At 42.9% G+C, this 27,016-nt stretch overlaps 1 protein-coding gene across 15 annotated transcripts in view; it reads right to left on the bottom strand.

Annotated features, from left to right (window-relative positions):
- ELAVL4 (ELAV like RNA binding protein 4) overlaps positions 1–27,016 on the bottom strand; it is a 159,493-nt gene that overhangs the window by 5,185 nt on the left and 127,292 nt on the right. For 10 of the 15 annotated variants that reach the window (XM_010356885.2, XM_030913779.1, XM_010356896.2 and 7 more), the window contains 4 exons: positions 21,737–21,840; positions 4,650–4,803; positions 2,786–3,011; positions 1,116–1,154 (listed from right to left, as the gene is read on the bottom strand). In XM_010356885.2, the coding sequence (XP_010355187.1) occupies positions 1,116–1,154; positions 2,786–3,011; positions 4,650–4,803; positions 21,737–21,840 (523 nt within the window). Of the gene's footprint in view, positions 1–1,115; positions 1,155–2,785; positions 3,012–4,649; positions 4,804–17,598; positions 19,368–21,736; positions 21,841–27,016 lie in introns of those variants that run through there. The other 5 variants (XM_030913785.1, XM_030913786.1, XM_030913784.1 and 2 more) reach the window with 2 other exon arrangements.

Below are 27,016 nucleotides of genomic sequence, written 5' to 3'. Positions count from 1 at the left end.
ATCTTCATTGATGTTGGGATTGAGATTTGAGAGGCTGGTCCTCTGAAGTGAAGTCTGCAGTCAGGTTACTTCCTCTACTGTGCACCAGTTCCCAGAGTCAGGGTACTTACCATGCATGGCCAGTGAAAGAACTGGGAGTGTGATGTGGACTATTAAAGACTACATCTCTTTCCCTTGACTGTAGGAAGGGGAATTAAAGTGTGCAGCTCTACTGAGCAAGATGATGAAGACACTATGTCCCTAGCAGTGCAGTGGAGCTTATCAGAAGCACATATGGGAATCTCATGGACACAGTGACAGCACACACCCAACTTTCCAAGATTCAGATTTCACACTGGGTCTGGAAAACCTTTGAATCTGCATTCAGAGAGCCCCAAAAGCCTTGACTCTGGGCCCCCAACCCCACAAAAAGCCTTTCAGTGAAAGGAACAGCAAGTTTAAAACACACATAACATATAACCAAGGGAGAATTTATAATAACTGTTAAAACCTGTAACAAAAGAAACCCCTGGTTGAGGTGCACACAGATACACTTCATTCTCAGGATGTGCTCTGAAATGCACACTGAAGTGGGGGCAGGAGTAAGAAAGTCATCCTTGTGTTTGTTTATCCTTTGGCCAGAGCTGGTAGTCCAAAATCTAATTTTTTCTACTGAAAAATCATAAGATTGTCAACCACAATTAGCAAAATGTTCTAATTCTGATTTGTTGGAATCTGCCCTCTTAACTGAATCTTGGCACTGCTAATGCAAAACAGTTTGCTCTGCAAGTTTGCAAAACCAGCCAGCAAAGAGTCGGAGCCTTTCCCCTTAGGGGAGCCATTCAAAGGACCAGATTATTAAGGGCTTGGTAGCTGTGGCACCTGAACCATAGGAGAAGCCCACCTGCAAATAAAAGAAAAAGTGAAACACACAAATACATTTTGTGTGCCCTAAAAGAAACAAAATCAACTGAGGTCCGAAATTAAAATTAAGAATTTGACATGCTGGTGGAAGAAAAAGAGGAATTTTTTTTTTTTTTTAAAGTAAAGTTAGTGAATTAAAAAAAAAAAAAAAAAAATTCTAGCCCCAGTCTGTGCCAACATGGACATCTGGCAATCTGTGGAGTTTTAATTACCTCTTTACGCCATAGGCCATATTAAGCAAATTGTCCAGCCTGCAAAGAGAAGGAGGGTCTCTGGGTTAATGCCTCACAGATGGCAAGATCGCTCAATGGAACTATTAATAAGAATGCTCCATTTTCAAAGAAGAAAAGCTCAACAACTTTCCCCACTGCTTGGGAGTCTCTCCACCGGTAGTTTCCCCCTTTTCTGTCTCTAACTGCAAGTAATTCATGTTCAGGTCAATGCTAGAGTTTAAAGCAAGTGTCTAACGAGTCTCCCTTTCTTTCAAGATCTGAATTAATACCATTCCCCCCACCTCTCAGAACGTTTGTGTGGATTTTGTTTTACATTGTATGTGAAATTTTTCAAAGCAGGGGCTTCTTAAATTGTTCACCTTTTTACTATAATTAAACTTGTAAATAAAGGTCTCTGTTCCAGATTAACAATACACAGGCACACAATATGTATCGGAACGGATATTTTCTGTTAGCCTTGCTATATGAACTAAATCATCTTACACACATTTTTGGGAGGCAGGGGGGAGTTTGCAGGTTAAGATTTTTAAAAAGTAGCTTACTGTTTACTGCCTGATAGCACCTCCCAGCAAACTGCCATTATGCTATAATCTTCCTCACATTCAGTACCTTACTTGGGGACAAGCTATTCACACCAAAGGGCAGTAGTAACCATAGTTTCCACCATTAGAAGTCTGCTGGAGAGGCTTTTACATAAATACTGCATGTGCTCTCATGCAAAATAAAAATTAGATGACTTGGTCTCTTCAAGAAATCATTAACCATTTCAAATTCACAGGGCATAGGAGGACATGAAAGAGGATGATTTTTCTCATGTAGCCAGATGGAACATACTATCCTAGATAGAAGTACCTACTATTTCCCACGTGAAGTTTCTCAAAGAGAAAAACATTTTCATCAAAGGGAGGTTGGGATGTGGTGTGGAATAAAATAATTGTTTAGAATTTATCATGGGTAAGTCAAAAATATTTTGATCTCTTGTATAATCGAGACCAGTCAAGGTCATACTGCCTTCATGGAGAGAAACCTGTCTTTTAGAAAAGTCCCAGGAGAAGGGCGATGCCCCCTGCCCCAGGAGCTTCCTGGGAGTTGGGTACTCAAAATAAACACTAATCAGGCTTGGACAGGATCTTCCTGTCTTCCCAGAATCTACTGACTTAACATAATAAGGTTAACACCTTAGACAGTTCCCCCTCCCCCGAACTCAACAGAGTTACCTGCCGAGGGAAAAGAAGACAGGAAAAACCACTCCCTCTGGCAAGGATCTGCCTTATGGTCTATTTTTTAAATTTATTAAAAGCCACTGTCCAGCCTTAAGTCTAATCTGCTGAATGTGGTCACTGATCTGTGATAAACTGTTGTTGAAACTGAACCTTCATGTTTGGTTAAATACAGAAATTTTGTTTCTACCAAAGAATCTGAAGTTTATACAGTCACAGCAGTAAATTGGAAAAGGGCTTAGAAGGGCATCTGTTCCAACTGTCTCATTTTACAGGAATGGAAACTGAGGCTTGGGGGGAGTTTTGCACACTGATTCCTGGTGGTGGAAGCTTTTACCCTTGCCCCATTTGTCAGGACCATGGGCTTCCCTGGCTCTTGCCCAGCTCTGAACCCCTGTAGCAGGGCTTCTTCCTCTTGGGCATGCCTACCTGAACCTCTGAGCCTGGTGGTGAAGCGGACCTGGGTAGCGCCGGTTGGGGGACTGGTAGAGCTGGGAGAGCAGGGCCTGGCTGGACTTCTGGCTGGGGTTGTTGGCAAACTTCACAGTAATCGGTTCCGTAGCACCGCTGGGCTTCTGGCCATTCAGCCCTTTGATGGCTTCTTCTGCCTCGATCCTCTTATCAAAGCGGATGAATCCCACCCCTCTGGACACTCCTGGGGAAAGAGAAAGAGCCTTTGTAAAGAACGAACACACCAAACTGGTAAACATCTTTGGGAAAAGATGGGTCCGATGGATATTGTGTGAGGAGTAAATCCACTTGTGGGGCCACGGCTGAGCCCAGCTCCCTGATCTCTCTCACCCATTAAAACACATTTACCTGCATTCCTGCCATCATGGCTCTGGACTGATGCCTCCCCGCCATAGAACATAGGGATCTCTTTCATCTGGACCTTCTGGTCCTCTACCACTGCTATGCTCCATCCTCACCTCCCAAAAGTTACTATAACTGATCACTCACAGTCCAGTTTCTAGTCTTCTCATGTGTCCTCCCCATGTAGCGAGTGTGCAATCTATTTGAAAAGTGAACTCTGACCACATCACATACTTTAAAAACATCTTCTATAGCTCTTTTGTACTTTTTAAATTTTGTACCTTGTACATAGTACCTATTCTTCACTGACTCCCATTCTAAAATGAAAAACAAACAAAACCTACAAAATACCCTTCCATGGCTCCATTCTGCACCCAGATAAACTCTAGACTTATTGGTACAGGATTCAATGCCTCTGACAATCTGGCCCCAAATTCCCTATTGGGGCTCACACCAGCCACCATGAACTGCCTGATGCTCCTTGAATAGACTGTGTTCTTCCTCGATTCCATGCCTTGGGTTATGCTCTCCTCTCCACCTAGAATGCTCTGTCCCTCCTTTTTTGCTGGATAGCTTTGAAACATCCTCCCAACCCCTAATCAAACATTGCATCCTCAATGGGGCCTTCCCAGCAATTCCCACCAGGCATGGCACACCTTCTCCTGAGCTCTCAGGGGCACTTGACAGCTTCTAGCAAGTATTTGGACTCCACACTGGAGTCCTGTAAGGGTGCGGCAGTGCCTGCTTCATTCTTGGTCTCCAGTGTCTGTCTGCACAATGTCTGGGGCAGAGCCAACTTCTGTGAAGGTTTGTCTCATGAATCACATGATAAACGTGCTAAACTATTCTCAGGGGGTGAGTTCTAAATCGGAATCAAATTGGAGGTAGGCGAAAATACCTTGTCATTAAAAATGCAACCTAGAGTACCTGACATTTCTTACTGAGAGGTGGTGGCTGCCTTTCTTTATTGTGGACAAAGAACCCCAGTACCAGATCCTGAGTTCAGATCCCTGTACTGCTATTCACTAGCTTTGGGGAGTTAGATCCCCCACTTTCAACCTGTTTTCTCATGTGTGAAATGGGACAATTCCTAACTCTATAATGCCATGAGTTGAAGTTACAGCTACGCATACAGGTTCTTTTCACATACAAAAGTAATGTTATTTGGTTGAGGGCTGAAAAAGACTTTGAAGGTCATACAGTTTGACTCTCAACCTGATGCCTGAATCCTTTTTACAACCCTGCCAAATAGTTTAGCTGCTGCTAAAACAAGTCCCATGATGGAGAACTCCTGCCTCCCAAGATGGCCCATTTTAAATTTGGGCAGTTGACCGATAAGAAGTCTTTCTTCCAAGTCAAAAATCTGTCTATTCATGATCCATATCATCTGCCTTAAGCAGCCATCAACCTTTTGCTCTTATGAGTAACAGGGCTGATGACATTGATATACACAGAAAGAAATTACAAAGAAACACTTAACCTGTGACTTGATCAACCAGGATTCGTGAGGTGATGATACGGCCGTATTGCGAGAAAAGCTGCTCCAGTTCCTTCTGGGTCATGGTTTTGGGAAGGCCGCTAACATAGAGGTTAGCATCCCTGATTGAGGCAGAGCTTGGACGAGCATATGAGACCTAGGAAAAGGCAAGAGGAACTAATTCCATTATAGGCAATCACCCTCAGAGTAGATGCCGAGTCCACGAACAAGATGACAGTCCCTCATCTACCGTTACAACTAATTGTGTCAGTTTAAATCACTCAGTAGTTCAGATTTTTAGCTACTCTTCTAATAGTAATGAGAACCAGGAGAACAACAATAGAGGAACAAGAGGAGAGTTGATGATAACTTAAAACAAATGCACAGATAAGGGTCTCTAAGTGCAGAACAAAATAGCTACTGTATGGCAGCTGTTAAATGCAGAGCTACCCACGCATGGAGTTCTGAAGATTTACCTCCTGGATGTGGGTGTATAGATGATTTACTGTATCCAACACATAATAATCTCTGAATAAACCAAAAAAAAAAAAAAAAACCTCATGAAATTCTGCTCTGCACATTTCTCTCCTTGCCACCCTCCCTACCCCCATCCCCTTCTTCCTGAATACATAAAAGCAATCAGGTTTTCTGCAAGATTTTTTATGTTCCATCCTTTGTGTTGCTCCAGTCTGCTCCCATGAGGTCTGCTCTTCAACGAATGACAAAGTGCTGGTGAAATAGGGCTGAATGAACATCTGCTTGCGAAACTGGATATGTGACCTTGTCGTCACATCTGCAAGGACCAGTTGCCTCTAACTTTGAAGCAGGACAGATAAAAACCACAACAAACAAAATGGGGGCACGATGGAAAGGAGGGAGGGAAAGGGCAGTAGAGAGAGAGAAGAGAGCCTCACCAATGGTTATAATAAGTTCGACTTTGTAAATTTGTCCTCCCAGATCTCTCAACTGCTTTTTTTCCCCCAAAAAGCTAACACAGAAGTGTAAACAGATCTGAAATTCCATCTGCAAGAAGCCAAATCTGTAGCAGTACACATAAGCAAAGCAAACCCCAGCAGTCATTAATTTTAGACTTTCATTTACTTATTTATTTATTTTTTAAGAAAACAACATCAGACATTTGAAATATAATTTACAGCTAGTCTAACAAAAGCACTTTCCTGCTAAAGCTATTTCTGGGGTGGTTATGGCTCAGAATAGATGATGAAAACAGTCATTTCAGAGCACATCTGACAACGTTGGACAGGAAGAGACCTATATGCCTTAGCATTTTTCAGTTGGAAGTTTTATTTAATCCATATAACTGATTCATAAGACCTATTAAGACTGTAGGGGTGAGAGTGTGTGTGTGTGTGCACACGCACAAAAGCATGTGTGCAAAAGGAATTGAACACGTTAAACCAGACCTTTGACATTAAGACCTAAACCTCCAGCAGTAAAGTGGGCCTTGCTTCTGTGACCTTCAGGGAAGAGAATGGGTCTAGCAAAGAAGATGAAGGATGAGCAGAACCCTCATCCATGGCACTCTCCCCCTTTCCATGACAGACATGCCAGGCCCCTTTATGGGTTCCATACCTAAAAATAGATGTTGACTCAACAGATAAAATGATGTGAGTGACTAATCTGCCTCGCTGGCCTCCTCCTGCTGATGGAGTGAGGCAGCTGCCTTCAGTATCTCCATCTTCTAGAAACTCATGGGTGGGCTGGGAGGCCTCTGGAGGCTCCTTCCCAGCACATGGCTGAGAGGTACAGGGGCCTTTATACACGGGGTCCCAGTGTGTGCATTTGGGTGTGGGCTGAAGGACTAGGAACCCCATGTGACTGTCTGGACAGGGTTTCACTCCACGGAAGGTTCTCCCACCCCTGTTTTTTAAGGGACCAAGTCTGTCAATAGTAGAACCATTTTTTGAGTAGGAGGAAGAAGTGGTAGGAGAAGGAAATAAAAACATCACAGTGATATGCCCATGGCAATGAGGGTCACCCTTGTTTCACCCTGCCAATTACTGATGAATTAATTATCTGAATGACATTTGTGCTCCCTCAAAACACAACCTACCACTTCTATGCCATTGCTCATACAGACATTTTTTTTTTACCTACTTCCTCAAGTCCAAATCCTACTCCTCTTCAGGGCTCAGATCAAATGACATCTTCTCTAGGCAGCTTTCTCTAATCTCACCTTCTCCTAAATAATCTCCCCAGCAGTGCTCTCAATGAACCATAGTACTTAACCTGTTTCAACCTTAACTCATCACCTCTCCAGTTGTAGGTCTTGTGTGTGTGTGTGTGTGTGTCTTATTCAACTCTGTGGCTCTAGCTCCCAGCACATAGCCTGATACCTATCGAGTGTTCAACATCTACTGAAAAAAAAATGAATAAACACCCACAGCTCATGGGAAGTGATGCTGGCATTACTGGCTCTTTGGAGTTAACTGTAGCTCTAGTAAGGTGGACCGCTGAAGAGTCAGGCACCCAGAATCCCAGCTGCGTTTCTCCACCAAGCTAAGAGCTAAGGGACAAATTTCCCATTTTCCAGTGCCTGGGGTTGGAAGGACTGAAAGAAGATTGTTCTAGGACTAGGCATCACATAGAGGCCTTCTCTTAGCAAATATTTCCTCAGGATCTACTGTGAGCCAGGTACAGTGGTATGTGTTGGGAACACAGCAAGAACAAGGCATAGTCTCTTGCTGTAAAGGAACTCCAAGTCTAAAAAGGGCAACAGACAACACACAGGAGGCACTCAATAAAATATGTTGAACAGAAGAATGGATGAGTAAACATACAGACTAATTATCACAGTGCCACAAGGTGTGTGTGTTATGCCAGGGATACGTATGAGTGTGACTGAAACACAGAGGAAGGAGAGATTAATCAAAGGTTAAAAGGGCCAGGAAGGAGACAGAGCTGAGCTGAGACTGGTGGTGAGAAAGGTGGTGGTGGAGTCAGGGAATGGTGGCCTGATAATAGCCTTCCTCTATCGTTACGAAAAATGAGGTGATGAAGATCGAGGGCTTAGCACAGTACCTGGCACCCAATAAATGCATAATGGATAGTCATGACCTTAAGTCCCATTAGTTCTGCACAGTCAGAGCTAGGGTACAGAGGGAACTGGGTGAACCCTGCCAGGGAAGAGGAGCTGGCACTTGAAAGTTGGTGACACAACAAAAACCATTTCCCCAAAAGTTGATTCCAACACAGGTAGAATCTCAACCAGGGAGAATTACTGCAACACATCTCCAGAGACAGACCCTAAATCCCCAAAGGCAGCAACAAATCCCAAAGGTGAACAGCACATCAGTCATTCTATACCAAGTCTAATTCCTGTTTAGTATTTCTCACCTATATGGAACCTTAAGTCTATTGTTCTCTTAGTCCCCTGTCCATGAAACCTGTGGGGTTAGGATAGATAAAAATGACAGAAAAGAGATATTCCCACATTGAATATCCAAATGTTCATCCTAGTATCTAAAAGTTTCAACTTTCCATATACAAGTATTAAATTCTAACTGAATGACTACAGTTGTCAGGTCCTTGGTTAGGCTGAAAGATTTCCAAAAAATTGCCAATTTTCAGCCCCTGTAGAGGGTCAGAATTGATGGCATATTAATCCCCCTGGGCCAGTGGCCTGGAGTCACAGGACTTCCGACACTGGAGCCAGCACCCTGGAGAACCCCCCTTGCCTCAGTCAGGATCCTGTTTGCTTCATTCCTCCAGAATCTCTGAAGACAAGACTGGCATCTCTAGGCCAGCACTTACCTCCCTCTGGAACTCAGAAAGAGCTGGGAGTGAAGAAGTCACTCCTCTCTCTGGGTAGGGGTGGCTCAAAGCCAGGTGACTGTGAGCAGCTGACTTTACAGATGATCTCCATGGAAGATCTGCAGTCAGTCCCTCCAAGCTCCTCAGCTCTCCCCATCCCTGGTGCTCGCAGTGTTCCCATCCTCCACCAGAAGGATGCTATAGCATCATGCTTATGATCCCTGACTGTGGGTCAGCTCCAGCACTCACTAGCTACATGACTTTGGGCAAGTAATTTGATCTTGGTAAGTCTCAACATCTTTGCTGGTAAAAAGGGGGTCAATTATCCTTTGATGGGTTATAGTAAGAACTGAGATAATGTATTTAATATGTCCAGCGCATACCTAGAACTTAGTAGATACTTACACATATTATTATGTGATGAGTCATACAGGCTTTTGTGGGCCAGCCTGGGAATCTAGCTCCCATTGGGACATAACCTCCAATTTCACCAAAAACAAAAACAAAAACATGTGGAACACTACCAGGGAATGCCTGTAGAGGCACTGCCCTCCTCTGCCACCCAGGTGGGGGTCTGGACCATCTTTTACCACTTAACTGACATGAATGTCCTCTAACACATTTCCACAGATCCCACTGCTTTATGCCGACAAAGTACTTTCTGCTTTCCAAAGTGACTTCCCAATTCTGCTGTCAGCAAATCTCACCAAGGTGGGTAAGGCAGGCATTGTCATGCATCACAGATGGGGTATCAGGACCAGGGCTTGGGGCTGCCTCTTCCCATGCAGCACCCACAACTCCCTTTACCTGTTCATACTCAGGGCTTGGCCTGGGAAGGGTGGGAAGAACAGCATGACCTGAGGAAAAATGTTCCCTGAATCATCCAGCAACACCTCACTCCTTCTCTGTCCTCCATAATACAGAAAAGGGTGAGGACATGGAAAACACGATAAAGGCATGTTGGGTGCAATGAGGAGGATAAAATGAGAGGGAAAAGGCATCCTTTTCAGCCCCAGAAAATGGCTCCTTTAGAAAAACACTGTCATTAGAAGATGGGAGTTCATTCATTCCTCCTCTTCCTAAACATCTACTGTGTGCCAGGCCCTGGGATGGGTGCTGGGAGTGTTTCTGCTTCAAGAATCCCAGTCTGGAAAGGAAAGGAAAGAAATGAAGCACGCAATACAGAAGGCTGCTTGCAACAGGGAGATACTCATTTCCTACTCCCAGTGTTTCCTTCCATGTGGAGAGAACCCTCTGCAGTAACAGACCAGGCCTATTGCCATCCCTTCACCCACTCTTCTCCACGGGAAAGGAGTGACTCCGCTGAATGGAGGCTTCAAGAAAAGAAATAGGCATGTAAGGTTCAGATGCTGCCTGCTTCTTTCCTTCTGGGAGCCAGATGCCAGCTGGAAGCAGACATTCTGTTCCAGGCTCTGTCTTATGAGGGCAGGCCCTACTCTCTGCCTGTGGGATCTAGAGCACTTGTGACGGGGTGTGTCAGTCTGTAAAAGTGTAAAGTTCAGTGTTATGGAGCCCACTGTGTCCATGCAACCCATCCAGGACTTAATTGGCAATAAAGATGACCTTAGGATTCCATACACTTTTCTCTTTTGTCTTACTTCTCGATTGGTTTAGAACTTGGATGTGGGGCCGGGCACAGTGGCTCAAGCCTGTAATCCTAGCACTTTGGGAGGCCGAGATGGGCGGATCACGAGGTCAGGAGATCGAGACCTTCCTAGCTAACACGGTGAAACCCCATCTCTACTAAAAAATACAAAAAACAAACAAACAAACAAAAAACTAGCCTGGCGAGGTGGCGGGCGCCTGTAGTCCCAGCTACTCAGGAGGCTGAGGCAGGAGAATGGCGTAAACCTGGGAGGCGGAGCTTGCAGTGAGCTGAGATCCAGCCACTGCACTCCAGCCTGGGCGACAGAGCGAGACTCTGTCTCAGAAAAAAGAAAAAAAGAACTTGGATGTGGAAAACAGCAATGCCATTTGTTGGGCCCCTCTGGATTACAGTAATGACGTGGCCTCTATCACTGACTGGATTTTTTTCATGAGCTAGGCATTCTGTTCACAAAACTGCAAATTTCTATAACTGTGGTTCATAGTAAGTGGAGACCTAGTGTCACATAAAGGTGACATACAGTGGCAATGGTGAACTCAGCAGAAAGTTATATTCCTGAAATCTGCTTCACAGAAATTTGGTGCTGGAAGTGGCCCCAAAAGTTTAGGGCAGGATCCAAGACAGCCGACCACTCAATTTATACATTTCCAAGGACAGGAAGCTCACCACCTCATGCGGCATCCTACACTACTGCTGGCCATCGTTAGTTTTTTTTTTTTTTTTTTTTTTTTTTTTTTTTTTTTTTTTTTTTTTTTTTGAGACTGAGTCTTACTCTGTCACCCAGGCTGGAGTCCAGTGGCACCATCTTGGCTTACTGCAACCTCTGCATCCTGAGTTCAAGCAATTCTCATGCCTCAGCCTCCCAAGTAGCTGGGATCACAGGCATGCGCCACCATGCCCGGCTAATTTTGTATTTTTAGTAGAAGAGGAATTTCATCATCTTGGCCAGGCTGGTCTTGAACTCCTGACCTCAGATGATCTGCTTGCCTCGGCCTCCCAAAGTGCTGGGATTACAGGTGTGAGCCACCATGCCCAGCCTCATTAATTGTTGAAAAGTTTTTCCTTCTACTGAGTTCACATGTGTCTCCCCTCTAGCTTCCATTCTTCTCCTATTATTATTCTAGCTTCATACCCCAGGGCCATCTTTTCTGCCTTACCACCCCTTATCCTATGGGTCTCATTGATAGGTGCTAGTTAGAGTACTGGGTAACTATATTTTGAGACAAATCACTCCAAAGAAGTTCTTGTTTATGTTACTTTAACTGAAAGTGAGCACCTGCTCTAGAATGAAAAGGAGACAGCAATTAAGAGCAAATGCTTTGGGGTTGGAGAGATGTAGAATTGAAACCTGACCCTTATTAGCTAGCTGTGTGACTATGGGGTGAGTCACTTAACCTTTCTGAGCGGCATCACATGAATACCTAGTTTAGAGGCTCTGTAATAGAGCTGTTTGAGGGTTAAACAAGAAAATGCATTTAAGACTCCTAGGCACAATGCCTGGCACACAGTAAATGCTCAATAAACAATGGCTTTGATACACTTGCTATGTAATCAGGCCTTATGCTAGACACCAAGGGTGTAGAGATGAATACAACAGTCCCTGACATGTAGGACTATTAGTCTAGCAGAGGAGACACACACACACATACACAAACCAATCGTTTCAGAAGATCAGGCTGCAGATTTTCCCCAATCTGTTGTAACACCCTTTTCTCTGAGCGCATACAAACTCCCTAGAGCAGACAAGTCCCTGCGGAGATGAGGAGAATGGAATCAGAGAACAGATTCTGATGCTGTCAGGGCCTTCTAGGAACAAACCCTCTCAAGGACCTACAATCCCACTTCTAGGAGCAGGGACAGAAGAAAGAAGCCAACTGGTTCCTGGAAACAGCAGCTTTGATTGTGAGAATCAGTTTACCTCTGTGCTTGTGGCTATGGGCCTGTCCACAGGCAGGACAGGCATCCGCTTATGTAGCACCACTCTTTACACTTCCCCTACCTGCCACCTAATATGTGCTATTCTTTTATCAGAGGTAAAACTTGATGGTAATGGTTCTAATGAGTTCCGACTGTGCCATTTTGTGATGGGAGTCTAAGCCCCTTACCTGGGCATTCAAAGCCCTCTGGAATCTGGCCTAACCTCTCATCTCCTGCCAACCCCTTCATGCACCCTATGCTCCAGTTCAAACAAAAACATGGTCACAGTTTTCTGAATACGTCCAGAAAATTTCTACTCCCATGTCTTTGTTTTGCTGTTTGTTCCTCATCATGTCAAAATAAACTGCTGCCCATCTTTCTAGGCCCATACTGAATGCCACCTCCTCCGTGAGGCCCAGGCACAAATGAGTCTCCTCTCCTTTGACTCCACAGAAGATACAAGGCAGTATATTTCAATGGCAATAGTTACACTTACCCTACCTCCCATTGCAGGCATCTGTGATAACACCTTACCTGCCCTATGAGTCTGTGCATTCTGGTGATCTCCATAGACCCCTGCGGCATCTAGTCTCAAAGCTTTATCAGGGCAAGAGCTCAAAAAAAAAAATGCTCTCTCAAGTGAAATGAAATGTATCATATACTTTATGCTGTGGATTTTAGCTTATTTTCTAAGAGCTGACTCTAACATGATGAAGAAGCCAGAAAGAATCATGCAGTTAAAGAGTATCTACGGATATCATAAGGGTGTCTGGCACCCAGTAGGCCAGATAAGTATTTCTTTTAAAGAACAGAAAAGCTATGACGATAGATTCATGTGTCTTGCAACTTCTTTTAAAATATCTATCAAATTATCAAAGAGGCATACTTAGTATGTACTAAGTTCTCTCTGTCTATCTAGTGGCCTCCAGAAGGGAGAGCTCTGCTAAAGGTCTCATGGCCTGGTTAGTGGAATATCTGGTTTTGGGCTCAGGACCCCAGATTCAGTCTCTTCACTAGACTGCAACTCCTGGCTCCTGCTTTTTAAAAGACTGACACGATTACTGTGGCCACCTGGAAGTTTCATAATACTTTCCCCTATACAAAGCTTTTTACATATGTTGCCCAAGTCTTAGTAAAATTCAGACTCATTCTTTACTGCCTTACTCATCTCTGAAACATGTAGATGGAAAGAAGTCCTCCCCTCTCCTCATGTAATGTTCTTCACCTTAGGGATAGCACCATTCACCATCATCTTCATTATGGGGAGCATTTCTTGAGCATCCACTGTAAGCTACGATTCCCTACAAGATATCATTAGTTCCATTTTCCAGATGACAAACTCTGGCTCAGTGAGATAAGTACTTATTCAAGGACACACAGCTGAACTAAGAGACAAACTGGGATATCATTCCATGTTCTGAGATGTTTCCACTATGCCACACTAACCCAGAGAGTGAAATAAAAGCCGTGTGCTTGGCACAAACTGTTACTTTCCCTGAAAGGTTACCAAGCCAGAAAGATCACACAATAGTTATACTGTTGGAACCGGAAGAAATCATTTTGCAGATGAGGAAACCAGTTCAGAGAGTAAAGTAAGTTGCCCAAGGTCATCCTTACCAGTTTTTGACAGAGCTGGAACTTGATTTTCCATCTGAACTCAGAGCTCTTTTGAATGGACAAAAGGGGAGAAGGAAGAGGAGTGTGGTGCTCTTTGATCATTGACAGATCAGCCATCCTGACCAGAGGCTGCATGAGCACCACGAAGAAGTGAGTCTTTAATCCTCAGGGCCACTGATGTTTTAGGCCCGCACTGTCCCACAGAATTTTCGGGATCAGGAAAATGTTCTTTATCTGTGCCGTCTACTATAGGTAGCCATTAGCTACAAGCGGCTACTGAGCACTTCAAACATGCCTAGTATGACTAAGAAACTGAACTTTGAATTTTATTAAATTTTAATTAATTTAAATTCAAATATAAATAGCTATATATTGCTAGTGGCTGCTATGCTGGACAGAGCAGTTCTATGACCAGAAATAACACAAAATTATAGCATCTCAGAGCTAGAAGGGACCTTTAGGATTATTTAGTCAGACTCCATTGTGGGGCTGAAATCCCTTCTGCAGCATCCCTTATGAGTTCATCGGAATGCTTCTGATGATCGGAGCCTCACCACCAACCAAGGCAAACATTCTACTCTGATATCTACACAGGTTCTCTTCCCAGATTCTTGGAATATAGGATCAAACTAACGCCTCAGGATCACTGCAGAATTTTCTTTCCTAGAGAATAGAAAAGCGACTATTGTGAGGTGAATTTGTGGGTGCAGAGACTTCTTTCCCATCTTTGTCATTCACCTTTAGACAATCTTTTAAAAATGTGAAGCTGAGAATGGGACATAAGACACTAGGATGGGTTGACCAGAGTGGACAAGAAAGGACCACTACTTTCTGTGATATGGAGTCCATAATTCTCCCAACACAGCCAAAGTTGTGCTGATTTTTTTTTTTTTTTTTTTTTTTGAAGCAGCTCACATCACACTGTTGGCTTCTTTTACACTTGTAGACAGCTAAAGCCCCCAGACCCCATTCCATGTACTTCTGAAAACCTGTGTTTTCTCAACTCATACCGGTCTAATTTCCTTTTTAGATGTAGACACAGGACACTATGAATGACCTTCAAGATACTGGGATTATATCACCTTCACTGAGCAGAGAGAAGAGGGGAACTGTATTTCCATCTCTCCAACTCCTATCCTTGTATTTGAAATTATTCACTCAAAGGAAGTAAACAGGGCATTAGGAAGCTGAGCAGCCAAATAAAATCTCCCACAAGAAAGAGAGGGTTGCTAGTACAACTGGGGTAAACGTGTCTCTGGTTTCCGCTGGCATTGCCACATGCTCTCTCTTGGCTCCCTGGGGATTCAGTGATCCAGCCGCCCCTGCTGACCTTGGCAGAGAACCATTCTCGCCCAGGCTGTGACTCTAGCGATAATGGAGGAGGAGAGAAAATGCCTTTTTATTATTAACAAGACTGAGGGAGGCAGTCCATCATTTCTGGGTGGGGTGATATCCGTCAGCAAAAAATGATCTGCTAACTCTCCGGAAAGCATTAAGAGCAGTGATAGGAGAAATAATTGCTTACGCTGAGTGCAAAGAAAAGATGCCTCAGCGGAATGGAGGCCCTTAGCAAGGCAGGTGGATGCAGGGAGGAGAGGGGGAGGCGCAGCTCCCCCACGACCCCGGCAAGAGAAAGAAGTGGGAGGGGCAAACTGGCACCTGTAAAGCTCAAGTGTGGAAAGACCCCTAGAGGCACCATTAGTGGTATTAGAAGAATAAAGTGAAAATGGAGAAGTGGTTAAGCAGCACCACAGCAGGAAGAGGCGGAAATGAAGGAGCGCACTCTCCTTCCCAGAGAAGGAAGGTGTTTCCTTCTGAAAAGCTTTCCCTCACACACCTTCCCCTTCTCTACGCCTGCTGCCTCCAGAACTGGGCCGCTGCCTCATGGCTAAGTGTCTTTCTTATTCTCTCACCCGCTGCCTGCCTAAGTGCTAACTCTCATAGATTTGCTCAGAGTGGCAGGAGCAGCTCTTTTGCCCCTTCATCCCAGATCAAGTCCTGCAATCATTCATAATACCTGTCCTCTGGAAATATTTTATTTAAAGTCATATTTTAATCATTTGGGTAACAGCTTAATGTAATTATTAGAAAAAGGTAAGTCGCTAAGTCATTTGTGCACATATAATACAATAAAAAAAGGATGGAAATCGGCTGGGCGCAGTGGCTCACACCTGTAATCTCAGCACTTTGGGAGGCCAAGGTGGGTGGATCACTTGAGGTTAGGAGTTTGAGACCAGCCTGGCCAACAAGCTGAAACCCTATCTCTACTAAAAATACAAAATTAGCAGGGCTTGGTGGCAGGTGCCTGTAATCCCAGCTACTCGGGAGGCTGAAGCACAAGAATTGCTTGAACCCAGGAGGTGGAGGTTATGGTGAGCTGGAATTGCACCACTGCATTCCTGAGCGAAACCCTATCTCAATAAAAAAAAAAAAAAGGATGGAAATATATAAAAATGTTAACACTGTTGGCTTAGGAATGGCTGATATTGCCTTCATGATATTATTCTGTAAATACCAAATTATTTACAAAGAAGCATGTTTTGCTTTAAAAATGAGTGAATAAGGCTCCTAATAGAGCTGGTGGAAACCAATGTCTAAGGCTGATGAAAACCTACCAAGCTCTGGGTTCATCTGCCAAACATGATGAACCTGCAAGCTCTGGGTTCATCTGCCAAACATTCTATGTGGCACATCATTGATAGATGAACTTTCTTGGAACTTTACTTTGATCAGATCTTTCGCTCACTCAAACCTTGCACAGCTCCCTATCTCCCCAACCTCAATATCAAATAGAAACCTCTGCAGCCCCATGACTGCCCGGTCCCACTGCTTTAGAGTTGGTCATTTGCATGTCTGTGTCCCCCATGAGGCAGGAGCTTCTGGAGGCAGAGCCAGCAGTGAACACTTGTCTAATCCTACTCATATTTAGGTCAAAACCCAAACAGGTGTCCCAACACTCCAAAAGGTTTAGGGGATGTGATACCAAACCCTCACATTCCATTTTGGATCACTTTTTACTGAAAGTTCTCAATGTAACTTGAACATCAATTCAAAACTTTGGTAAACATATTTCTCTTTTGAAGGTACTCATTTTCTTTGTTCCTAATGAATGTGACAGAGCTGGACCAAATGCAACTTCATGGAAGCGGTTCTTAGCAAAAGTATAAAATTACAATGTAAATTCAGAAGCTGTTCTTTTGGAGCCCAAGAGGTCAGGCCTGGGACAGGCATCAGGTGTGGGGTCAAGGAGTACCAGGAATAATTTTTCAGAATCCACAGCCATTTCCAGTGTCTAAAATGATCCCTATTGGAGATAACTTTAAAAAACAAAGCCAGTCAGGCACAGTGGCTCACGCCTGTAATCCCAGCACTTTGGGAGGCCAAGGCGGGCAGATCACCTGAGGTCGGGACTTCACGACCAGCCTGACCAACATGGAGAAAACCTGTCTCTACTAAAAATACAAAATTAGCCGGGCGTGGTACTGCATGCCTGTAATCCCAGCTACTCGGGAGGCTGAGGCAGGAGAATTGCTGGAACCCGGGAGGCAGAGGTTGCGGTGAGCCGAGATCGCACCACTGCACTCCATCCTGGGCAACAAGAGCGAAACTCTGTCTAAAACACACACACACACACACACACACACACACACACACACACGCACGCACCAAAAACAAAGCTAAACAAATAGCATCCCAAACCCCTAAATGAGGCAAGTCATCTCCACTGGGCTCAGGGTTGAAACACTAAACAATGACCCAATTTCCCAAGTGGGGTTCCAGGCTGCTCTGGAAGGCTAGTGAATGTAAGCCCATGGTCCATACTCCATAGCTCTCTGACACACGTGGATGGAAGACTCTCTAGGGCACTGCCATTTCTGGTTCACCCAATTCCGAGGACCTAGCACAGAGCCTGGAAAGCAGGGACTCAAGAAGAAATGAAGTCAGGTCTGTCCCTAGGTTGATGGCAGAAGCCCTGAGCCATGTCTGTTTACTAAAGAACCTGGAGGAGACACACAATTCATTTGTTTGTTTTTTATTCTCCTTCCCATGCCAGAGAGTATAACCCATGTGTGCACAGAGCCAAATACACACCCACACATCCTCACAGAATGCACATGTTGCTGAGCAAGCAGGCAGTGTGACATTCCAACACTTACGACCTACTGCCAGAGAGTTATTTTTAAAACATTTTTTCTTACTCCAAGTCTTGCTTGTCAATTGTGTGATCCTGGGTATGTCTCTAAATCTCCTTGGGCCTCAGTTTCCTCACCTGTATAAAGGAGGTAATAATAGTACCTCCTGACAGGGCTATTTTAAGAATTAGAGTTGATGTGTATAAAGCACCTAGCTCCAGGGATATTTCAGAGATGAAATGATATCAAGCATGGAAAAGGGTTATAATAGTACTGGATACAGAGTGAATACTCATTATAAGTTAGCATTACTATTAATCTTTACTATTGTTATTTCAAGCTCATGCTAACACATTAAGCAGCTTCTCTTCTGAAAGAATCCTTCAGACCCCGTTTTGAAGCTAACTTGAACTCCACTGCTGGCCTGTTGTATGGCTTTGGACAAGTCACTTCACTTCTCTGAGCCTGATCTCCAAGATGTGTGGTGGGAACTTTCTCCCATTAAAGAAGTTATAACCCAAAGAACAATTCCCCTGGAGTCACCATCCACACTATGCATTGGGAGCTTAATTACACATCATGCTCTTTCTCTGCTTTGGTGCTGTGCTGATGCCTAGACTGCATGCTCCTGGAGGACAGAGGTCTACATTGCTCTCTAAATGCTGTCAGTATTCACACACAGTCACGTTAACACTGCCCCTAATAAAAGGGAAATGGATATTTGTTGACTGGGAACCATCATTTTTGGGTACCTCCTAGTACAGGTTGAGTATCCCTTATCAGAAATGGGACCACAGATTTTAGATTTTGGAATATTTGCATTATACTGATTCAACATCCTTGATCCAAAAACTTGAAATCTGAAATGCACCAATGAGCATTTCCTTTGAGTGTCACGTAGGTGCTCAAAAAGTTTCAAATTCTGGAGCATTTTGGGTTTCAGATTTTCTGATTTGGGATGCTCAGCCTGTAGTGGACTTGTAATGAGCTATTCACTACCAATTGGCAAAACAATGTTTTCATATTTAAATTTGAGTTCATTTTTGTTTTCTTTTGGTGGGGGTGGGTTGGGGGTGGTTTGCAAACTGCCTGTCAAAAGGTCAACTATTAAGTTCTGTTTGGCCCACCTACATAACTCTTAAAATTCTTTGAGTTATTTTCTAGCTTTTAAAAATTGGGAGATTGGCATGAAAAAAAAATCTAGATTTTCATGTGTATTGAACAACCGGTAGATCTGGCAACAATCTGGGTTTAAACAGTTAGCAGCAGCAGCAGAATAGCTGTCCTCTTTACTGCTCACTACAGTCTCCACCACTCCCTTAGCGCTTTCCAGAACCTTCCCTGAATCCACCTGTTAATCATTAACCTTCACAGCTTTGGAATTAACTATTGATTTGCCTGAACCTATTTTGTGCATTACATTTAAAGTAGAGTGTTTTGCACTCCAGAAATTTGAAAAGGAGGGAGAAATTCGACCAAAGTTCACAAACATGTACTAGATGGTCCTGAGATCTCTGTAATGTACACTTCCAAACAAGATACTTGTTTTTTTTTCCAGACAGGCAAGTTAACTACTCCTTCATACGAGTCAGAGTAAAGAGATAAATCTCATGTCACTTATCAAAGCAAACAGAAGCAGAAGTAAACAGTGCCCTGAAAGACAAAAGAGCAATTTAAAAAAATTAATAAATGATGAGACTATTAAACAGCACACAAAAGGGGTTTGCTTTTTCTTCCCTTTAATATGATTTTTATCTTAAACATTGTGTCCCTTTAGAAAATGGAAGAAAAGTTAATAAAGGAACCTATCACTCAAACTTAATTTTTAGTACAGCAAATAAACTGCTTTAATGAAAGGGCTGAAATCCCCAGGTTTGCACATTAAATTTTCATTCGTAGTGGAGAATGGAAATTATTGATTCAGCCGTGGCATCATGCATTTTGAGTCCTACAGTGCCTCAGAAGCCCACATTACCGCTGGGTGCAAATGTGTTGGCAGCGTTTTGATGCAGGTTGAGCACAGGGTGGGTGAGGGGGTGGGGAAAGGAATATAGATAACAGAAGGAGGCAGACTCACTCTTTACAGAAAGAAAATAATCAATGTTCCTTGTCTCTAAGATCCACTTAGATAAAGCATCTGATGGCATGATGGGTTAGGGGGTATATCTGAGACCAGAAAAGCCAGGTCTCCTCAGTCTTTGGGGAAACCATAATGGCCTTGTGGAATATTTTTAAAAAAAAAAAAGCAAAATGGAAGGTTGATTATTTGATCCTAAGCCCCTGGAGAAGAGTTGGGGTTTCAAGAAAACTGTAAAGAAATGTACCTTCTTCAGTTCAAGTTTAGAGTATCTGTCAAGGGAAGAGTAAATGTCTGACATTCTAATGCTGAAATGGATAGCACAGAAAATCAATCAAACCTACAAATACAGCTCTCAGTCTAGTGTGGCCTCATCAAAGAGTCAGGTGACATGAGCATCCGGTCTTTACTTAAAGCATGAAAATAGGTATGTTTTTACTTTGAAAGAAATTAATCCTCCTGCCTCTCAGAGGACTACCCCATAATTAAACAACTCTTTGTTATTTCCTCATTAGAGAACTCATAGGAAATGATTCTAAGCCTAGACTGAGGCAGCCTGAATCAGGTCCATTTTGGGATCTTTGTGTACCAGGCTGTATGAGATCAGGGAAAGCAATCATCTTTAGAAATAAGCTAAACTCAATTGCAAAAGTAAAGCTGCTTAAAAAAGAAAGACAGATAATCACATATTCTAAAAAGAGAAAGGTTTTGCTTTGTTTTTGTTTTGATTACCTTCCAGCTAAGATTATCTTATACCAGTAGTCTCCTCTATCAGGCTCGATGTTGGAAAAGTAGCTTTGTTGGACTAAAAAGTTCTGGTTTTGTGTTTTCAGATGCTGAGAGCTGGTGCCATCTATAGATTTCCATTCTGGGAGAGGTTTCTCTTTTGTCCTACTTTGCGTCAGACCTGCTGTCGTGAGGATAAGAGCGCCCAGGAGACACTTCCCTGCAGTTTAATAGGCTATGAAAGATGGGGACTCATTAATTGGCTGGCAGCTGCCCCTAAGCAGGACGCTGCCTGGAGGTGGGGGAAGAAAGGAAAGGAAGGCCGAAGAGGAGGCAGGCTCCATCCACTAGACCACCACTGGCTGCCCAAGGGAATCCCCAAGGCAAACAGCACTACCTCCTGAAGGATCCCACAAGTGAAGTCTGAACTGAGAGTATGACTATCCAGCGACAGAAACTTAAACCTCCTTCTGGAGGAGCAGGCTCTGGGTTACCGTTTTTCTTTTTTGACTTAAAACAACCCTTCCTGAGATATTATCTACCCATCTAATTATTTTCGGATTGCTGAAATGTTACTTTTTCTGTCATTCCCATACTATGTTTTCATTGATTTTATTATAGTACCCATCCCTCTCTATTACACTGGTGTGTTTAGTTATAACTGATGCTCCCTTTTCGAGTCTCGATTAGGAGGGTCCTAGCCACCCTTTGGTAAAGCCAAGCTGCATCCTGGCACACAAAGCTTCCTGACTTGGCCCTGCCACCCTCCATCCTCATCTTTTCACCTTCCCATCCAAACTTAGGCCACACTATTTATATGCTGTCCCTGCTCACAACGTCTTACATTTTCACAGCTTTGAATGCGCTGTTTCCTCTGCCTGGAACAGGTTCCTTGCCTCAGCCTTTTCCCTTGGCTCAGCTCTGGCCATCTTTGCAGACTTAGGCTCACAGGCCCTCTTTGTGGGGTCTTGAATCCCAAATATCCCATCTGCCCTCTTAATTGGAGGTCTCACAGCTTGTGGTCCCTTCCCTCTACTCAACCCTCACCTCACTCTTCTGTAACACTCTGTGTCTCCCATTTAGTATAGTGGATGGTAAATGTTCTTTGAATAAATCAAGAACACTGCTTCCAGCCCCCACATAGCCTGGATTTATCAGATCAACAGAATGAAATTTAACCAGTGCCTCCTGAATCAGGAGCCGGCACATCACCTCTTACCTTTATGGTTTTGGTCTGGAGTCTGAGTCCATTTAAAGTGTTGATGGCTTTCTCTGCATCCTTTGGATCAATATAGTTAACAAATCCATACCCTAAACTCTGTCCTGTGGAAATATTAAAAAGAGAGAGAGAAAGGGAGAGAGAGACAGAGAGAAAGAGAGAGAGAGAGAGAGAGAGAGAGAGAGAGAGAGAGAGAGAGAGAGAGAGAGAGAGAGCATGCTCAGTATCTTTATAGAGGCAACACTTCCCACTGCAGTGAGTCAAAACTCTCCTTTGGCATACAGTTCCTCTTACACCAGGGTTTACCCCCAGATTGAGAGGTTTCTAATTCCTCCAACTCTTACTCTTGCTGGCTATTAAACTTTAGGAGCTGTGCAAGCTAAAACTGGGTAAGTGCCCCTGCACAGCCACACAAGAGATACACAACTGTCCACATAATCAGGAAGAGGCAGGACATGGTAGAGGAAAGAAAACAGGTGTGGTTTGTCAGAAGAGAAACTGGAGTCTTAGAGCTTTCACTATCAGCTGTGCAACTTTGTAAGGAAGTCATTTAATCTCTCTCCCCCTCCCACCTCCAATCTCTGTTCTGGAGATAACAGCACTTACCTTAGGTAGGTTTGAGAGAGTGAGAGATTGTGTACAAAATGCCTACCAAGTACATTACCTAGATTGGAGTAGGTGCTCAACAAAAGACAGCTATGCTCTGCTCAGGCCTGTAAAATTGAGGCAAGTGCTGGACACAGTAGCTGTGTCTATTGCCTCGGTCATGCCAGCCACACCCACACTCAGAGGGATATAGCAAGATTTGAGTAGCAAAGACTGGAGACGTGTATAGTGAAGGACGCAGGCATGGCTGGAATTTAAAGCAGTTGCTACAAATTGTTCTTTACCCTCATCATCCCCTGAGCCAAAGAACAATAAAGAAAAAGGAGAGGGGGTTTCTACTGAAAAGAGCTGGGGAGCTCCTAACACAAAGCTAAGAGTGCAAATACACTCTGAAAAGAGGATTTAGCTACTTTAGGTGAAGATGGCATCAACTTGTCTGCAAAGAGTGGTAGCAAGTGACAGGGCTCCCCCCAAGTGAAATAAAAATAATGTGCTTGCAATCGTGCCACTGATTATAAATAGTCCATCAGCTCTGCCATGTGTCATCAGCCAGAAATATCATTAGGAAACTTTACATTTTCTGACATACCCTTTAAGAAACACAGAGCTTGAGGTGGCTACAAAACCAGCTTGAACTTCCCAGGCAATGTTATTGATTTGTGGGCGGCAGCAGAGCCGAAGGGGAGGAAAATGACAGGACATCACATGTCAGCAAAGACTGATTACATAAAGCTCTCTTTGGAGTACTGGGGCCAGGGCTGGGAGATAATACAGCAAAAGCCTGCCATGTCCTGGTGACAGGAGCCCATTTCAGCGGCCAAAAAGTCTTTCCAACAGCTTCTGTTTTGCTGGTAAATGTCTGTGTTTGTGTTGGTTGTAGGAGGAAACCTGGGAAAACAAGTTGGGTTCTGGATGAGAAAATGGGCGACTTTGTTATAGGATGGAGCAAAGAGAATCACAAGAAAGCTCAATGGCATTTGACCCCAGATGGAAAACCCAAAATGACAACACCTTCCATTAGGATATTCCTTTGTTTTGGAAGAACAGGGTGAGAAGAAGAAAGACAGGGGCAAACTTTACCAGACATACCCTTCACCAGCCAGGATTAGTAACTGAAGAGGAAGGAGAGAATGCTGGGTGCACTCCAGCTGCTGGGACACTTCTCTTTCTATCTCACTGTGTAACTATGGTGTGTGAGTGGTGTGTGTGTGTGTGTGGAGGGGGCAGGGTGAGGTGAATTACAAGATCCTGCCATATGTTCCAAGAAATTTCATTTTGTAAATACAAAAATACAGAGACCAATTTCATTGGTTTAAAAATATCATTTATCCGAAATTTGTCTCCATCTCATCAAACCCAGCTAAATAATTCACCTAATTAAATACATTTTCATCATGCAAATTTCTCAGTCATATTTACCTTGCACATATGAGAAGCTTTAAAAATTGCTGTACTAAAGTATTCTTATAATCACTTTTTAAAAACAGTCATTCACCAAGTTGAGCTGCTTTTAAAGGGCACTTTTAAAACAATTATGTCAATATAAACCTTATGTATAAGTTCTAGGAAACTGGTCAGATGGTCTATCTATCCAGCCCAATTTAATTTGTGTAAAATTAAAATAAACTACGAAAAATATAAACAAAACACTTACCACTTAACAGGAAACATTAGACCTAACTCACATTGGAGTAGTACTTGATTTATTATACTCATGGAATATATGTGGAGGAATCATGCTTACTAGTGGTACATGCTCCTGACACACTATCCATCTTTCTAAAATTACTCATATGTTGATGAAAATCTAAAATAAATATAATGAGCATAATTTTTACATTCTATATTTTATTTTGTTTTAGACCTTTGCTTCCGGAGGAAGGAAGACACATTCAAGTCCTAGGAAGATTCTGAAGGTCAAATGAGGGAAAGGAGCCCTCCTGCCCAGCAAGATGTATCATGTCAAGCCACTTGCTTGTATCAGTACCAAATCCACCATCACCTTAGTTCCTGACTGCAATTAGCACGACTGTGTTATCACCTGCTCTAGCTTTAGAGCGAGACTGCATTTAACATCAAGAAAGAGGGTGCTTTTGGGAAAATGAAAAAATAAAAGTAAAACACAGATGAACATCATTTCAGAAAGGAAGAGGAAAAAAAGATGATGATTCTCCTTGATATAAAATAATGAACTGCAAGCTCTAAAACAGAACATTGCATTGAACAAGAGGAGGACAGAGGCAGAAAAACTTGCCTATGAATCGAAAGATATGAGATAGTCTGACACCACAATGAAACTACCTGTGGTTAGCCTAGTTCATGAACAGGTTTTCTTAACATGCTTCTCACCATCATAGGAGTCCAACTAAGTCTAATAAAAAATACTCTATGGATCTAAGCATTCTCTTTTAACATGCCCTATAGAGGAATAAATCTCTAAGTAGAAAACATAAAAACCCAAGATTTACTTCTTTTAGAAACTATTTCAGTAGTAAAGGAGAGTAAAAATGAGGAAAAATTTTATGTTTTAATTTTGGTGGCCGTATATTGGTGATGGGTTTTAGATTTGCAGTTCTGTATGTAAGTGCACCTAGAAAAAAGTAGATGAAACACATTCACAAAAAATAGAAACACTTTTTCTATGGGGACCAAGAGAAATGCTATGCTGGGAGGGCCTGAGGGATCTAGTCTGGAACCTGGAGCTAGTACGTATCTGCATTCCAGAAATAATATCTTTTTATTATTATGTTTTTTTTTTTTCTAAATGGCTACATCTTCTCCCTTTATCAGTAGCAGCAAGATTTGAGAACACAGGGATGGCAACAATATTTTCAGAACAGAAAATTAAAACAAACTGTATTTTTGTTCCCAATTTGTGAGTTTATTTTGATGGAAGGTGAATAAATAAAAAGGAAATCATCAAAGTTATGTTTATTGAATCCTCTTTATTAAAAAATAAGATATTGTGAAATTAAGACTGTCTCGAAAATTTAGAAACTATAGTGAGCATTTGGCCCCTTGGTGCCCAGGTGACCTACAACCCTTACTGTGACCAGTCCCTAATAATCCTGTCCAGCAGGCATGGGTGAATGGTCCCCAGTTATCGTGCAGGGGCAGGAAATGCATTCTTGGCAGTTTGAGATGGAAACTTATAATTCAGAATGTACTTTCCAAGAGAAAACTGCTACACATAATGGCTACACTTTAAAGCACTTCAGAGTGTTTTGAATTAAACAGGTTTTTGTTTTTAACAAGCTGTTCTTAAATCTGAACTTCAATATTTCTGTTTTTATAAAGCATAGGCACATAGGCACACACACAAATACACAATGTCTCCTCTTACTATGACATGGCAACATCTTTATTCTGTTATAATAATTTGTATATCTCACTTTTCCCCTTAGAAACCAAACACATCTTCCCATAATAACTAGCTCATAAAAGTTTGTATCCTTGCACATAGTAAGTAATCAACAAATGCTTGATAAATGAAAGAAGGGATGTATGCATTTGTACTAGTCCTCCACTACTGAAAGCATATGACCAGAATGTTTGGTAAGTTTGGGGGGAGGGGGGGAAAGAGTGGGTACCCAGGGAATTAATTTTGCATTTGTGAGAAAGAGAGAACACAACAACAAACTGATTCTGGGGATTGGAAAACAAAACACAAACAAGAAATGTCCTGAGTAGGTTCTCCTCCGGTACAGATCAGATGAACAATAAAAATCTCCCTTATCCACCTTTCCACAGAGATTCTGAGTTTACAAAATGCTTTCCCATCCTTCTATGCATTTGATTCTCCCAACGACCCTGTGTGAGAGATAATCATCATTTCATAGATGTGGATATTGAAGCTCAGAGAAAATGGTGATTTGCCTAAGATTACAGAGCTAGATCATAGTCTGGATCAGGGGTCAGAAAACATGTGTAGGGCAAGACAGTAAATAGTTTAGGCTTGGTAGGTCTTAAGGTCCCTGACAACTCTGCCATTGTGTAGCAGCCACAGACAGTATGTAAACAAATGAGTGTGGCTGTGTTCCAATAAAACTTTATCTAGAAAAACAGGCAGTAGGCCCAATGTGGCCCATGAGCTGTACTTTGCTGATCTTCTGGTCTAAATCATTTGACTTCAAATCCTGTACTCTCTGCCACAGCTAGTTACTCCATTTGAACTAAAATGTTATTATAATAACAATGATTCTGAGACCTGAAATGTATCAGAGTCTTTTTGAATCTGCTATGAAAAAGTAAATTATCTCCAGTAGTTTGTGTTAAGCATTTTTGTTATATTGAATCTCTAGAAAGTGTTGAGAGCATAGCTGGTTATAACCCCTTATTTTCCCAGCCATTCTGGATAGACGTACTTTTTCCTTGCCTTTAGGGTCCTGGGGATTATTCTGATCCTGACATCCTCATGGTTGATGACTGCAGTATAGAAGCCGGCCAGAAAGAACCTCAGCATTTCTGCACTGCCAATCTGCACACCTTGCTCTTTTGCTCTTTAAAAACTATCATTCTCCAGAAACCGAAAAGTTACTCCCCTCATCTGTAAAGCCCCTGAGGAGGCAGCCAGATGGGTAGCTGCTGTTGAAAACTTCTGAGTTGAGTAAGGAATTTTTATGGAAGTTAGAACCCCTAGCTCAGGATGAAATCCTGTTCTCAAAGCACATGATA

The sequence above is a fragment of the Rhinopithecus roxellana genome, chromosome 12, assembly GCF_007565055.1.
Source record: "Rhinopithecus roxellana isolate Shanxi Qingling chromosome 12, ASM756505v1, whole genome shotgun sequence".
Taxonomy (NCBI): Eukaryota; Metazoa; Chordata; class Mammalia; order Primates; family Cercopithecidae; genus Rhinopithecus; species Rhinopithecus roxellana.
Note: the sequence above shows the minus strand (reverse complement) of the source record. Positions and strands in the feature narration are given on the sequence as shown.